The sequence below is a fragment of the Garra rufa genome, chromosome 19 (genome assembly GCF_049309525.1).
Source record: "Garra rufa chromosome 19, GarRuf1.0, whole genome shotgun sequence".
Taxonomy (NCBI): Eukaryota; Metazoa; Chordata; class Actinopteri; order Cypriniformes; family Cyprinidae; genus Garra; species Garra rufa.
Genome location: NC_133379.1, coordinates 2016052 through 2033159, shown reverse-complemented (window position 1 = coordinate 2033159; position 17108 = coordinate 2016052). Strand labels below are relative to the sequence as shown.

The 17108-nt window shown below is 35.0% G+C and overlaps 1 protein-coding gene and 1 long non-coding RNA gene across 3 annotated transcripts; one reads left to right on the top strand and one right to left on the bottom strand.

The window, feature by feature from the left end:
- The first annotated feature begins 654 nt into the window (after positions 1 to 654).
- Positions 655 to 5526, top strand: serpinf1 (serpin peptidase inhibitor, clade F (alpha-2 antiplasmin, pigment epithelium derived factor), member 1). 2 transcript variants are annotated; one of them, XM_073824500.1, is made up of 8 exons: positions 655 to 801; positions 1850 to 1913; positions 1998 to 2187; positions 2278 to 2433; positions 2527 to 2727; positions 2884 to 3023; positions 4301 to 4511; positions 4614 to 5526. In XM_073824500.1, the coding sequence occupies exons 2-8, from the start codon at positions 1851 to 1853 to the stop codon at positions 4877 to 4879; spliced, it is 1227 nt and encodes a 408-aa protein (XP_073680601.1). In that variant the 5' UTR covers positions 655 to 801; position 1850; the 3' UTR covers positions 4880 to 5526. The 2 variants fall into 2 exon arrangements, with proteins under 2 accessions (XP_073680601.1, XP_073680602.1); XM_073824501.1 differs by lacking the exon at positions 655 to 801 and adding an exon at positions 1214 to 1238.
- A 3946-nt stretch (positions 5527 to 9472) lies between these two features.
- Positions 9473 to 10988, bottom strand: LOC141293033 (uncharacterized). The gene is made up of 3 exons (XR_012340622.1): positions 10258 to 10988; positions 10130 to 10173; positions 9473 to 9924 (listed from the first exon to the last, which is right to left on the bottom strand). It is a non-coding gene; the product is annotated as an uncharacterized lncRNA (long non-coding RNA).
- Between the last annotated feature and the right edge of the window lie 6120 nt (positions 10989 to 17108).

The window sequence follows — 17108 nt, the reverse complement described above, 5'->3', positions numbered from 1 at the left end:
GTATATAGCCTATATATATTTAATCATTAAAAACGAAGTAATTAAATCATATTAATGTATGGGAAACTGGTGGAATAATGGGTAAATGCAGTGATTTCACACTTAACTACAAGCAATTTGTGAATAGAATTTGACATAAAACAAGATGTAAAACAAATGGAAGTTTTTTAAATAAAGATTTCCGTGCTGGTTTGTATGGGTCTTACTAAACGTTTAAAGGACGCCAGTGGACGTCTATTAACAACCTCTTAAGAAACTACTTTGGGCACTTAAATTAATTACTGTAGTATGCGAATGTGAATGTGAATGTGTAAGCACAATGGCTTTTGCATATTTCATAAGGATTTTATAGAGGTTGACGATGGACTATAAATGCACGTGTAAAAGACGTCACCTGCTGGACGTCCTTTCACAACCGAATCACAACAGGGTATATTTTGAACTACACGCAGCTAAAAGTCAAAGTAACAACTTTACATGCGACCACCACAGATAATTGTAGACACGTACAAATCTGAATGCGTTTTTAAGAAATATTTTGTGTTAAATTTTTTTGCATATTTTGTCGTCCTACCGCGACTATTTTTGGCCAGGGACAGGACGTCGCCGTCGGACCAATGTTTGCTGGGATGAATCAAAACTCTCACCACTATCTCCTTAGAATTTACAGGCCACCTTCTAGCGTCAGCAAAGGGCGGGATTCTTCACTAAAACACTGCCGATGCATCTGCTCGAGAACAGTTGGCGAAGACAGCTGTGAGCTGAGAGTTTGCACGAAACGACGGTAAAGTAGAAAAACAGGTCAGACCCTTTTAAAATCAATATTTACGTTTTGCAATCCCTTAGTTATTTAATGTAAATGGTTGTGTAAGTGTTTTTAAGCTGTCCAGTTTATTTTCTTCTTTAAGACTGCTTTGGGTGTTTGTTAATTGAGCATGTTGTCTAAGTAAATAAACAAGATTTCTCGTTTGCTTGTCGGGATAAAATCGATTAATTCAACGAGCATATATATATATATATATATATATATATATATATATATATATATATATATATATATATATTTTTTTTTTTCCTCTTAAAGATTTTCCTCCTGTTAGATATTTGATACTGCATGAAAAACTTTACAAATTTGTATTTATTTCAGATTGTAGGTGTGGAATGTGAATCAAGTTGAACTCAGACATATGCTGTGGATATGGAGTCACGCTCAACTCTTTAACTGCGTGGCAGATACAGTGAGGGAGCCATTTAGATGAATGTGAAAATATCAGTGTTTGGAGTATTTTTTTCCATGGATGGACAAGAACTCAGCAAGAAAGTTTAATGGCAACCAGATGTGCTAAAGAAACATGGGACAATTTTAGACCTTGTTGGAAACTGCTGCAGGAACAATTCTTGAACCTGTGCCTGAAGTTAACTGTGTTAACTGTTATGTAAAAGGCTAGGGATTTAACTTATATTTTAAGTTTTTATTGCAAATATTTGAAAATCATGTAGTTTATATGTATACATGTAGTATATATGACCAATCAATTTTTAATTTGGGGAAAGTTTTTTTAAAAAATTATTTTATGTAAAATTAACTGAAAACATTTAAATTTACATTTATCAACTTATCTAACTCCAGTATTTTTTCCCAGGTGGAAAAAGGTGAATTTATTTATGATGAAGGGTTTGGTGTCTCGGGTCACTGTATAATGTATTTTATTAATTTATTTAAAAATTCTAATCAACACTTTAAAATGGGATTTTCTTGGGTAATTGTACCAGAATTAACAAAATATGTACAAGAGGTACAGGTGGTCTTCATTCACAGATGCTGAGATTCTATCTTTGTATTTATCAGGATGAGGAAGGTAGTCCTGCTGTTTGGTGTATGGAGTCTTTTGTCCCTCTCACATGCTCAGTTGGTAAGGTCTTCATAAGTCCTCAGATACATTCTCTTCTATGTAATTCCTCTGGCTATAACTTGACTGGCTCCACTTCTGCTACAGACAGATACAGTGGAGGCTGAAGGTGAGGAAGAGGCGGTTGACCTTTTTACCACTCCACGCACCAAGCTGGCTGCCGCAACCTCTGATTTTGGCTTCAACCTGTTCCGTCAGCTGGCAGCACGTGACCCAAAGGCCAGCGTCTTCCTGTCCCCCATGAGTATCTCAACTGTCTTTACACAGCTTTCAATGGGTGATGTTATGCTCCACTATAGAAGACCATGTTTTTCTTACTGCAGTCATCTAAGATTTTAGCTTACTTTTGATTTTTTTTTTGTCATAGGGGCATCTGAACGGGCTGAGAAACAGATTTACAGGGCCCTCCGCTACCACACCCTACAAGACAGTCAGCTCCATGACACGCTGAGAGACCTTCTATCCTCACTCAGAGCATCTGCCAAGGGCTTCAAGTCAGCAGATCGCATCCTTTTGGCTAGGAGTTAGTGTTTTTCCTTTTAAATGGGTGTGGTTGTGCATGTTTTCAACAAAGAGAAGAGCTGTGCATGTTTTCATTTATCCCTGTGTGTTTCAGAACTTCGTCTCAGGCTGGAATACCTCAACAGTGTAGAGAAGCAATATGGGGTACGCCCTCAAACTCTTGCGGGTGGAGCTCGGGACCTTAAGACTGTTAATGATTGGTTTAAACAGCAAACTGGTGGAAAAGTGGAACAAGTCATTCCTTCGATTTCTCGTAACACAGCTGTTTTGCCTGCGGGAGCAGCCTTCTTCAAAGGTAAATGGGATCTGATTTTTTCTCTTGCTCTTTTATATCTCTTATGCAGAGGAGAATGTAAAAATAGCATACAAATATGCATGCCTAAGAAATATATATAAATATAGAAATAAATATATATATATATATATATATATATATATATATATATTGCAGGTAAATGGATAACTAGGTTCAGCAAAGCTAATAAGATCGCGAACTTCCAGAGGGACGGAGAAGCCCCAGCTCTTGTTCCCATGATGGAGCAGGAGAATTATCCAGTGAAGATGGGTATTGACTCTGACCTTGGCTGCACGGTACCAGTACCTGTTATTATTATATTACGTATGCAGTTCTTTTTCCTTTTTTTTTGTGGTGGTGCTCAATACTCAATACAAAACAAAAAAGTTGACAATATGAATTAGAGGGTGGCTAGTACCAATACATTAAGGTTTTCATTAGGGATGCACCGATACGAATTGGCCGATCATGCTTGCGCGTTTTGTCAGTAAAGCCGGTTCTGTAATCAGCGGTAAATGCCATCAGGTGCGTGATTTCACGTTGAGCCGTATATACTACACACAGCCGTTGTTTACCGACGAGCTGCGCAAATCAATGTTCATTATCAGTGTGAATGTGCGCACCTCGTCAGTGAACAACAGCTGTGTGTAGTATATACGGCTCAACGTGAAATCACACACCTGATGGCATTTACCGCTGATTACAGAACCGGCTTTACTGACAAAACGCGCAAGTGATCGGCCGATACGGATCGGTGCATCCCTAGTTTTCATACATTCCATACAACTGCACACAACTTTACACAGTTGTGGACATGCCACATTTGAAATGTAAAAAAAGGATGGTGTGTCTAGGTTAAAGGAAATATTTTTAGTTGACAACAAACTTGGTTTGTTCAAAACTATCATAAAAAGGCTTAGATTACAGAGCACACGTCATATGGACTTTTATGATACATTTTTTGGTTACTGTCTACTGCTGTCTACTGTAAAAAAAAAAAAAAAAAGTTCCACTAATTAAAGTTATGCAACATATGGGTAAGCACATGATGACAGAAGTATCCATTTTATTAGAACTATGCCTTTAAAGATGCACTTAGTATGATTTTGTAACAATTTGTCTTGGAATTACACTGACACTTAATGCAAATGGTCATACAAACGGTTTCGGTTACCAATGCAGTTGTAGAAATTTGCTGTCAGTCATAATTTGTTCTCTAAGTGAAAGTGTTCAATTACTGAGATACTGAGATGAAGCGAGCAGTATTCTGCAAGTCATATGATCTCACATAGTGGCCTACTTGAGGTGACAAGCTCCAAATAGAATTAAACATATTTTTAAATCACATTAGTAAAAAAGTTCACCCCCAAACCAAAAAAAAAAAAAAAAAAAAATGCAGAAAATATTACTCATACAAGATGTACGTTTTTTTTTTACTTCAACAAAACAGATTTTGAGAAATTTAGCATTATATAACTTACAGTGAATGGGTGCTATCAGAATGAGACTTCAAACTGCTGAAATTACTGAGCGCATTTGATATATTTTGACCATCCCTGTTTATCTGATATAGATAGCCCAGGTTCCAATGGAGGATGGAATAAGCATGTATTTCTTCTTGCCTGATGAGGTGACACAGAATCTAACTCTAATAGAGGAAGCACTTACAGCTGAATTTGTCCAGGACCTCTCCAATACCCTTCATGCAGTGCAGGTGCTGCTTACACTTCCTGTTATCAAACTCAGTTACAGCACAGACCTGCTGTCCTCACTTTCTGACCTGGGTAAGACAAAACCACCATTCCACATTTTTTGCTAGTCTATATATATTTTTTGCTTTCTTATATAATTTGTCACTCTCTCACTTATTTGTTCTCCTTTTTCAGGCTTGTCCGAATGGTTGGCAGAGACAGACCTTATCAAAATTACCAGTCAGTCAATCAAGTTAAATGCTGTCCGTCATAAGGTTGTCATGGAAACAGCTCCAGAGGGCGCAGAGTATGCCAGCTCCACCCCCACTGTCAATGGCCAATCCCTGGCTCTAACGTACCGTGTAGACCGGCCTTTCCTCTTTCTAGTCAGAGATGAGCCATCAGGTGCACTTCTCTTCATTGGGAAAGTGCTGAACCCACGTGACATAGAAAGGGTATGAGACAGACACACACTTGCACTAACAAATACAAACAAACGAGAGACCAGCAACTTATATACGATTACATTTTAAGCCCAAGTCTATAAATGAATAATAAATATTTGATATATCTTGACTTACATGGCCATTTGAAGCAAAATGATCACAGCTCATCAACATTTTTATCATACTTATGCAATGCAAACTCAAACATTGGTATGTGCACACATTTAAAGTCAAGCTACTTCTGATGATAAGGTCCACTTGTGCTTTCATTAGGGATATTTTATGGCTAGATTAGTATAAATGTTCTGGGTCTTAGCCATATAATCTACATTAGTTTTGATGCATAATGATGCTCATAATATACTTTTCACATCCCTCAGGTATTAATAGCTGCTATAATGGTTATAAAATTATGGAGTATGCATGTCAAAAGCATGTTGTAATGGCAATCATCCTTTATATAACATTTAGCTTGATTGTACAATACATTTGCCATATGACTTTATATCTGTCCCTCAGCAATGATAAAATTAAACTCAAAATAAATTAATTTGATATCCCCATATGTGCATTTACTACCAGCAAAAATATACTGAATTTGTATATTATGTTGATTAAAATAAAAACTATAAAAACTAATAAAAAAATAATTTCAGTCAGTATCTTCTTGTTTCTTGACTTTTGTTTATTTTTTTAAAATGCATGAATAACTGAAATGTATTTAATATGTATTAACATTTAGCATATATGTGTAGCATATTTAAAATTACATATTTTGTTTTTACATTCTGTCTTAATTTTAACTTAATTTCAAGTTCTCAACAAACTTATTTTATGTTTTATTAAAGAGATATTAAAGAAAGGGGAACACCTATTACCTGGTTTGACAAGCTTTTGTTTGTGTGAGCATTCAAACCACTGTAGGCAAGGCCAATAAACTTTAGTTCAGCGGTTGACTTTCACTCCCAGTAGTTTCACTGTGGCCACTGCTGGCAATGCAACCTTTAATACAGATAATCTATGTTCCTTTGGCTTCACACCCAAAAAATGTTGAGTTGGAATTTGAATATAAAAGACTCGAAGGGGAACTTATTGAACTGCAGTTCAAAGAAATATACAACAACAAAATGGCCAAGAACAGATATATTCTTTGGTGTTCTGCTAAAGGGTTCTACTTTATACATTTATTTTATCTTTATAAGCTTTATTTTGAAGACTGTAAAGTTGAAAATTAAATATAATAACATACAGTATATCGATTAAGTAAAAAAAAAAAAATCTATTTTGAGAGCATTTCAAACACTGATCACTTATTGTTTCTGAAACAAAGGAAAAGTGTCGAAATTAAAAAAAAAAAATACTTAACTCAAGCAGTTGTCATTTTATTTAAAATGAATGTAAAATATCTTACATTCCTTCCTGCTTTGGAGCATAACTTGGAAGGATCTCCCTGGATAAAGGTGTGTGCAGTCTTTTCCTTCCTTAAATGCATATCTCTCATAAACGCAACTGTATGATGGTGTATCCTCTAGAAATGCGTCATTGGAAAAAAAAATACTGAAATGGGGCAAGGTCTGTCTGAATGCATTGTATAGCAGTTCTCCATCCCGGTCATTGAGTTTATACATTTCAGATAATTGCAAAGAAATGGCAAGCAATTGTGAATTTAACATGAAATTTTAAGATATATATTTACAGTGAATAGGCTAGGAGGACTTGCTGTTTACTGAGTTTCTTCCATGTCTGTAATGGCCTTAATAACCATGGGATGGCGCCATGAGGTAAGTGATCATACAACATCCAAATCCAATAAACCAATTAAATAAATACAAATAATTGTTACTGTTTTTTTCACCAACAAATATATATATATATATATATATATATACAGTAGTCAACATTCGAAGTGGATCAAAACCTTTCATCAAATTTGTCCTAAAACCAAAAAGAATAACCGTTCTTATCTTAGGACAACTTTTGAAGAACTTCTTTGATCCATTTCGAATGTTGACTACTGTATATATATATATATATATATATATATAAAAACCTAAAATATAATATAACACTACAAAAATACTATTGCAGTGTAAAAGAAAAAGATGAAAAGGAGAAGGAACTGCACAAAAACTTCTAAATGACTATATATATTGTGGCATGTTGCATGGTATGCAGTTCCTTCTTTATTCCTCTTTTTTTTCTTTTAGGTTGTGCACTATGCAAATGTTTATATATATATATATATATATATATATATATATAGTACATACAAGTATATTTTGACCTTGTGGTGGTATATTTATGGTCCCCATGAAGAAACAAGTTTATAAATCATACAATTTTTTTTTTGAAAATGTAAATATTCAGAAAGTATTTATTTTATTATTATTAACATATATACAGATATACACACACAAACAATGTGCTACATAATAATCCTAAATATGTAATATAAACATACAATATTAATGTAATAAATAACATAATGAAAGGATTCCAACTTACACTGCACACAGCATGCAACTGTATTGTGAACAAGCCACATTTGAACATGTGGAAATGTGCAAAAGAGGGCCGAAGGCAATATTTTTGGTGGACAAAAACTTCCAAAAACATACTTCAAAATGCTATTACATTGTGTTAAAACATGATTTAATATCTGTGTTATAAATCAGCAAAGATTTACCCACATGTATCAGATTCTAACAGCTCATGAATATTTTGTTGATGTTGAAATATAGCACATGGGAAGAGTTACAATGTGCTTGTAACACAATTCTTTTCACTCTCTTTACACCCAAATGTTTGTTCAGATCCCTGAGATGCCTCTGTTAAAAGGAAATGTTTTTTTTTTCCCCCTTTACAGGAAACACAGACGACTCCTCGTGAACTCTTTCACAACAGGATGAAAGAAGGAAACTGTCTGGATATCTTAGTCAAACACTGCTGTGTTTGATAAAAATCAGCCGAACAGACAGACATCTTTTCTAAATTACTTTGTTCAGTAAAAAAAAAAAAAAAAACAACAACATGTGAACAATACTGATTTTTTTTTTTTTTTTTTTGCAGCAGGAATGTAAACAATTGGTGAACTGGGATTGGGATTGAATCCGGGTTTGGAGAACATTGATAAACAAACAAAAACATACTTTACATATAAGGAAGTGATCAGAGCTAGTCCAATGTTATATAAGTCATCAGTGATAAAAATGGGTAACATGACAAAATTGAATCTTGTTCTTGGTAAATGTACAGGGGCCTTTTGAAATGAGAAATGAGGGAAATGAGAGTTCTATGGAAAAAAGTAAGCTTTCCCTTTCTTGCTAAGCAAAATGGATCATAAGTAGGCTACGTTTCTTTTTAATCGGTTGGTAGTTCCCCAGTGCTGCATTATTTTCTAGGAGAAAGGTAGCTTACACTAATATTGATACAAATTGATTAATATTAGTATTAAACATTTTTCTTTAAACGTATTCATCTGGGATAAAAACAATGAAAGTAAAACCTGTCATGTTATTGAACAAGAAAGCTTGGTATGAACTTCAATGTTTTTGTATATCATAAACATAGGCAGCACTAGCATCACCAAAATAAATTGTGACCCAAATATTTTTTTCAAAGTGGTCTCTGAACACTACTCTATCTTTTATTAGTTAAACAAACCTACCCTAAAAATCACTCTACTGATTGAGCCAATGTTTCCATGCTGTTTGGTTGTTCAACCCAAGGAGGTCTGTCTGAAGAAAACATTTTTACTCCAGATTGTGTAATTACAATATCTAACACCAGGGGTAAATTGGAACATACTAACCATCCAAACTATAACTTCTTGACTCAAACAAACAGAGAAACATTTTACATTTGCCTCTGCGTATTAACGTAATAGTTTGGTTCAAAATAGACATTTACTGAGTATTAACCTCTTAATGTGCGCCCCCATTTTTGAGCATTTTCTGAAAAACGACCTACCCAAATAAAAATGTCTGTAGCTCTTGTACCCTAAGGTCTATATTTATAAATCTGGTATTGATTGAAAGTAGACACCTTACTCTTTGTTACTCTGGAGTTAAAATAACTCAAAATTAGTATAGCAACAGAGTAAAACAAGGTAAAACATACATGAAAGTGACTCGCGATATCTTTGAATAAAATATAATTAGGGAAAAAAGGATGAGGATTGGATGATATGGCTTTGAAAACACCAAAAAGATAAAGCTGAATGTCTGTTCATGCTTTGATTCAAATTTGAGGATGATACTCCCAAAAATGTAGTTTCTGTAAGCTTTTATTTTAAAAAAGTCTAGGCGTCCTTTCAAAAAAGCCATTTGGAGACTCCAAATGGACACCTGGTAACCAAATGACCAAATGAGTCAAAACAACACATTACATTCATGTATATCAATTCAGAACTGCTCTGCCCACCAAAACACTCAAGAAAAAAATATTTATGAACAGCATTTGTAGTTTTTTTTTGGTTGCCAGGTCTCCAAATGGTATTTTTTGAAAGGACGCCTAAACTTTTCCTGAAATAATTAGTATTATGTATATATGTGTGTTTTTTTTTTTTTTTTTTTTCACGTTTTACTTACAGAAACTATATGTATTTTATTTCAAGAAAAGTTTGGGAAATGTCATTTAGAGCTTTTATTTCAAGAAAAGTCAAGGAATCCTTTCAAAAAGGATATTTAGATACTCCACATGACACTGTATACTACATGCACTAAATATGTGTATATCATTCAGAACTCATCTACTCAATGAAACCAAACTCCAAACCAAACTATTTCAGAACACCATTTGAGCATTCAACTCAAAAATTATTTATTTTGACCAATTCTAATAACAAAAAGTGAAGCAAAACAGATTTGATCAGTGATAATTTTACAACTAATGAATAAACAAGACATTTGTTTACATTTGTAAATGTAAATGTCTTTCTTTGCTTATTACAAATATCCAACTACTGTAAAACTAAATACATTTACAGTATTTTCAGTGTAGGAAGACTCAAGGCAGTCACTAAAAATGTTTGTTCTCTGACCAACTAGAAGCCAAAGTCACTGAAAGACAGGAAAGAGAGAGAAAGTAAGAAAGTGTGTAAACAAAACAAATCCGCAACACTGTGTTTACATATATTGTATTCTCTCTCTCTCTCTCTCTCTCTCACTCAAACCCACCCACCCACACACACATCCAAACCCAAACAAACGCACACACTCAAAACTCATACATACACATGGCACGCACAAACAAACACATACATACCTCATGTAGTCCTCTCACTTCCTCCCCGTTGTCATGTTTACAATCTAGAACCGCACATGAAGCAAAACATATCAGACACATCATAATACATAACATATAAACATTCGGAGAACGGTGTTGACACTTACGTGCTAATGCTATCCATGGCTAGGGTGCATCTCAGTGCGTCTTTCTGCTGTTCTTCGCCACGAATTCTAAAAACTACACACAATAGCACTAAAAACGCCACAAAACTCTTCTAAAATCGACGTTCTATGATGGAGAGACTCAGATGTAAGCTTTTGCAGAAAATCCGTTCGCTGACAAGCACTCAATGTAGCGCAGAGACGCCGTATATATGTACGCGGCGTGCGTATAGACGAAAGCGCACGAATGCAACCTAACTTTGCGCTTGGGTATTCCTGAATCCTGCTTACGTAAACTATGCAAACATTCACTCGTTGTAAACGTCCTCGTGGTTGGCTAACACTTCCATCCATCAAAACTTTGCTGACTATGCACTGGCTTGCTTGAAACAGCCAAACTCATGACCGCATGAGTGACACCCCGGTGAGCCAGTCAGTACCTCTCCGGAGACTTTGCGTCATAGACTGGGCTCTGATTGACTGAGAGACGGGGGAGGACTCATTTTTACTCGGAAGAGTCTATTCTATGGGAAATGTATGGCATTTCAACGATGGAATGGAATACGAATTAGAATCGATATTTCTTTGAAAATGGACGTTATCGATAACTATAACTCGAATCGCTCATGTAAACAAGGAGGATCTTTCGGTTTTTACCCCATTTACTCTTTGTTTTGGATTAAAAACTGGGATGCATTTTGAACAGTGAACCCTTACCTTGAAATGTGTGCTGTTGTTTCTTAGTCGGAGCTGATCGGAACTATAAGCAATGAAACGGAAGAACTGCCGTTCACTGTTACGGTTTACAGGGCAGTGATCCTTCAGCATTTATGTTAACCCTTTCCTCTCTGGTGTTTTGATTTCGAAACTCAGAACATGAATCTTGAGTGTTTTAGCTTTCAATTGATATATAGTTTTTGATAGTTGATTGAATATTTTTCTAAAACAAAGGTAATTAAAAACGCGGGTTAACAGGTTAAGATTATTTGTAGATGAGTTAGTTTTTATGTATTGGAACGGATTTAGAGAAATTTAGCATTATATCACTTGGTCAGCAGTGAATCCTCTGCTGTGGATAGGTGCCATCAGAATGAGAGTTCAAACAGCTGATAAACACATCACAATAATCCATGACATGACTCTAGTCCTCTAGACCATTTACATACAAAAACAAGTCCAACACAGTTCTAAATAAAGCTATTATCAATTATAGACTGGTATTTTTGGCCAGAAGTGAACAGTTTATGTTTAAAAAGCCTTAATGATGGATTTGTTTATTACCACACAGCTTTTCACTTAACAAGAATTTAATTGATGGGCTGGAGTCATGTTGATTACTTGTGGATTATTATGACATTTCCCTTTATCAGTACGTCACATTAGCTATCAATGTGGCAATATTTGTTTTTTAATTAATTATATAGAATTCCAAGCGCCCCAAAAACTGCTCGTCCTCACAGCCATGTACAGAGGGAAAGTGCTTTATGTTGCGATCAAAAACAGGTTTTTCTATTATTTAAAACACAATAATGTAAACTATTATTTAAACACAAAACTATTAAATATATGATATAAATGGCATAAAAAGACGAAATGCTAAATATAAAATATATAATGAAATTAGCGGTCTCCTGGAGTTGTGTCATTGGTGTTACCGTTCAACAAAAATCTTTTATTTTGAAATAAAAATCACACTAATGACATTACTTGACTTCCTTCTTCCTATTTTATGAAGATCTATGAAAAAAAGCCCATGATAAGTCCACAGTCCCTTTTTAGTTATTAGAAATTTTATCTCATGATTTCATATGAAGCTTTTAGTTGAGGTCACTGGCATGACCAACTTTATTGTTAGGGAATTTAAAAAAAAAAAAAAAATATATATATATATATATCTCTGACTACATGTGCTGGAAAAAAATTTGATAAATTATACTTCATTAAAACCTGTAATATTGCCAAATAAGTAAGGTAACACCAGTGAAAGTCTTCAAATAAATACACAAAAAAGATTAAATGAATGAAGAAATAAATAGTCTATTTTAATATGTTAATATATATAAATATATATATATATATATATATATATATATATATTAACATAGACTGCTTGTCTGTAATTTATTTATGTACTGTATACTATGTGTGTTTGGGAAGGCTTCGTGTTGGGTGTACTCTGACATGTTTAGGTGAATTTTGAAGGGATATCAGACATTTTTAGGCAGACAAATAAAAGCATGCATTCCAAAAAATGTTTTTTAGGGAAAGATCTCAAAAGAAATTTCATATCTAACCTGTTGTCTGTTATCTTAATCACTATGTTTTTACCTATTTTAGTCATACAAGTATCTGCACCACTGATAGCCATAAATGGGTGTCCCATCAGCAGATGACTTTAAGATAAAAAAAAGTCTGTGCTTGGAATGATCACAGGAAGTCATTATGTACCATCCTCCATTCTCCTTGTCTTTCCAAGTGTTTGAATAACAGTTTTTGTTTAGCAAAAGTTCAACATAGGTCAGCAACTGTGAAAGAGGATCCATTTCGTCCTGTATCCCTGCAGTCCTGGCCCTCATCCCAGTGAAAAGGAGTACGGCTGTGGAATGTTGCAGCGATTAAGCGCAACAGAAGCTAAATAACGATTTAGCACTGCTTCCATAAAGACAGAGAGATGCCTCTCCTATAAGAGAAACTAAAATACTTTAAAAACAACCCATTGAAGTTAGATTTTAACCTTAAATCTGTGTAAATATAAGACAAGAGATTTGGTTAAACAAGTCTAGCAAGGGTTGGGTTAAACAAGCCAAGCAAGATAAGTTGCACAATTTGCCCTACAGGCAAAGTTAAAAATGTAACCTCATGTTTGTTACAATACTGAATTAGTTTTATCTCAGAGGTCATTCTTTTCATATTGCTTACTTATATTCTATGTAATATATAATGCTTGATAAATAGATAAATAATCATTTCTTTTTTTAAATTATTATTTTTGCCAAACAGTGCTGGGGGTAATGCATTACAAGTAACGCAAGTTACGTAATAATACTACTTTTTTCAAGTAACTAGTAAAGTAACGCATTGCTTTTTATCTGACAGGAAAATATCTGAGATACTTTTTCAAATAAGTAACGTCAGTTACTTTCCCCCCCATTTATTGATTAAAAGCTCTCCTGTCCCCATGTTGAAAGAAAATGTGAGTAAGATGTTACTTTAGTTCTAGAATAAATGTGAACATGCATTAATTCAACTTGTTCACTAAAAAAAAACAAAAAAAAAAAAAACAGATACAGTATTCCTCAAAATTAATTTACTTTTCTCTAAGCCTGAGGCTTTTGGTGTGAAAATGCTTTTACATTTGCCAAAAAATATAACTTTTTATATTAAAAACAAACAAGCAAGCCCTGCCCAGATTTAAAAAGTAACGCAAAAGTAACGTAACACATTACTTTCCATAAAAAGTAACTAAGTAACGTAATACGTTACTTTTTCAGGGAGTAACTCAATATTGTAATGCATTACTTTTAAAAGTAACTTTCCCCAACTATGCTGCCAAAATACCATAGATTTAGAGTTTATATTACAACTTGACACTAAATTACAGAAGCAATATTTGTAGGTACTTTTTTTGCTACTTTAGCGAAAATAGTTTCAAACAAAGCCAAAACAAAATCAACCACAGAGTCTCTGGGTAGTGGTGTTTCATTCACAGATACAATGACTCAGGATGTCTGAATTAATCGGTTGTGTGAATGATTCAAATGGGTCTTTGAAAATCCATACTACTTTTGCAGTCTGAGAGAAAAAAAAATCCCAATGCGGTTAGATTTTATTAGCATGTGCCACTTAGCCACTGGGAATGCTTCTAGTGTGACCAGTATCTGAAGCTTGCGTGCTACCAACATCAGTGATGATGTCACTGGTGCGCTGGCAAGTTTTATGAAAAAGCACCCAAACAATATGTCATCAGCTTCAGATTGTCTAAAGTAATATGGCGCGCCTGGAATATGACAATGCAACACAGCATCTTAATCCTATTCTCAGAAGCTATATGCAACCACAGATGTTGCTTTTCAAAGTGTAAATTCAATGCTGCATCATCGTTGACAAAATAATGTCTGCTCTCTGTGTTGTGCCACCAAGCAAGCCATGTTGTTTTCAGAAAGCTGCCATACAGCACACCAATAACCATGCCCCTAAGGAGCCTGAGTTGTGGGCCCACAGCTCTATACCTGGCTTCTGGCTTCGCTACCGTTTAGACATTCTTGCTTACTGCTCTGCACTTTGCTCCGTGTTTCTGTAATTTTCTCGGCAGATCAGCACAGTGCTCAAACAAACACATTTTTGGCACAAACACTAAAACTAAAAACTCTTCTGGAATAATACTAGGAAAAAGAGGACTTTTGCCTCCCACTGCCAGCAGCTTACATTCAAGAGATGGGAAAACACAGCTGCCTACATTCAAACAGACGATAAAGAAAATGCCTCTTGTTGAATCTACTTGCTGCATGAACTGCCACAGACGTCTACAAAGGATTGGAGGTTGAAACACTTCATCATGGACCACTCCCAGCAGAGGGAACTAACATTTTTTTCATGGTTGCATGGACATCATCCTTCAATTCACTCATCTAAATGGCACACCTGGACAGAGTATGAGTGACCACAGGACATATCAGCTTCTGAGTTGTCATGTGGTTGACACTGCCAACAACGACACTGAACACCACACAGCCACAGCAAGCACTGCTTATCGACACAAGGACCTAAGATCAGGCCCTTTCTTTCGGAATATGCTTCACAACTCATTGTTAAAGCTCTTGTTTAAGGTCTTGTTTAAGGTTAAGGTTTAAGGCTCTAGGTTTAAGGGTGGGTTAGGTTGTAAGGGATGGGTCAACAGTGGTAATTACAGAAATAATTACAAATGTAATTACATATAGGTTTAAAAAAAAAGAAAAGATAAGTACAGTGATTAATTTAAATGTAAGTACATAGTAGTTAAGGCCACCTGATGTAAAGCGGGACCTAAATGTCTAAATGTAATGTAAATGTAAAAAAACAGCGGGCCCCATAACCACTAAAGCCTGTGGGCCCAGCTTGCTCTTCTTCTCCTGTGAGAGCTCTCCGGCCGCTGCTACAATGCCAGGGGCCAGACCCTCCTCCTTCTGCTGTAGGTGATTCAAAAACAACTGATAGCTCTCAGTGATATGTGTCGGGTCCCCGCTATGATAGCAGCAACATTCACAAATGTTTACAGACGGCTAACCCATCTAATCTGTGGCCTATTATGTGTCAAACTAAGATCACTGTGGGGATAAAAAGTAATGCCATCAAGTTAACATTTTTAAACATTTGCTCATTAAAAAATAAATCATTTTTGATCAATGACTTAATATCCACAAACAACCTGAATTTTAAACGAAACATAGATTACATGAATTTTATGTTTTTAAACGAAACATGGCTACATGACAGCTGCAGTGCAACAGTGTTTAATGAACAGCCCCTTCCTAGCTTTACTTTCATGAGTGTCTGCAGAGATAGTTAGGAGAGGTAAAGGTGTATAGTAGCTGCTCTATTTAAAGATATCTATCATGTCATTTGGTCAGTTGTCTTTTAAATATCTAGATATTATGCAGAAAGTTTCTCCACGCATTCTATTTATCATTATTTATAGGCATCCAAAATACTCTCTGGCCTTTGTTGAAGAGTTGGCAGAACTCTTATCAGTGATTTCCTCAGAGATTGACTGTTTTGCTATTGCAGGGGATTTTAATATTGACATTGATAATGCTGAAATCAATTATACAAAATACATAACTGTTTTAAACACTTTTGACATGATTCTGCATGTGCATTATTGTTAAGGACATAGCAATGTCTGATCACTTTAGTATTTTCTTTGATGTATTGATCTTTGCTAGCACTAAACCTAGATCTGTCTCTGCCAGGAAGAGATGCATTAATAAAGACACTAGTGTGCTATTTATGAAGGCTATATCTTTCACACAAGCATTTCTGCAAACTCTGACTACAAAAACTGTTGATCTTCTTGTTGATGGTTTTAACTCAAAAGTAAGATATTATTGATGACATTGCACCTGTGAAAGTCAGTAAGAAGGCTGGCAGACAAAAAGCACCTTAGAGAAAATTAACAGCAGTGCAAGTATGAAAAGAAAATGCAGAAAAGCTGAGCAGATGTGGCTGAAGACGAAACTTTAAATTCACTAGAGCATATACACTGTAACCGATTTTTGTAATTTGAACAGTAATTTACTGTGATATCTACAGTAAGATACTGTAAAATGTATATACAGTATTTTACTGTAAACTGCAAAGGGTTATAGGAAAATATATGATCACTACTGTAATTCTCCACTACTGTAAATCGGTTTAATAATAATAATAATAATAATAATAATAATTTTTATTTATATAGCGCCTTTCCAGAGCTCAAGGACACTTTACAATGAATGTAACAAAGACGAGATAATACGAACATACATTGAAAGAAATAACAATCAGTAGAGAAACATTAGGTTAACAACATACAAGAAGTCAAATATAACAAACTGGAAATACAAGACAAGACCAAAGAGACAGGTATGGGGAGTACAGATTGATCAGACAAAATGGTCAGTTTATCAAATTAGAGGTATAGCATTCAGAAAACAAGTGAGTTTTGAGTAAAGATTTAAATTCCGAGATATTATTGACAGAACAAAGTGAGCGTGGTAGAGAGTTCCAGAGTTTGGGTGCAATAACACTGAATGATCTGCCCCCCATAGAAGAGAGGCGGTACCGAGGGACAGCAAGAAGGCCAGAATCAGTGGAACGTAGTGATCGAGTAGGGATGT

Coding starts and splice junctions, on each gene's coding strand:
- serpinf1 (XM_073824500.1), top strand. CDS start 1,851: ATGAGGAAGGTAGTCCTGCTGTTTGGTGTATGGAGTCTTTTGTCCCTC. Junction 2,188..2,277: donor CTTTACACAGCTTTCAATGG/GTGATGTTATGC, acceptor TTTTTGTCATAG/GGGCATCTGAACGGGCTGAG. Junction 2,728..2,883: donor GGGAGCAGCCTTCTTCAAAG/GTAAATGGGATC, acceptor TATATATTGCAG/GTAAATGGATAACTAGGTTC.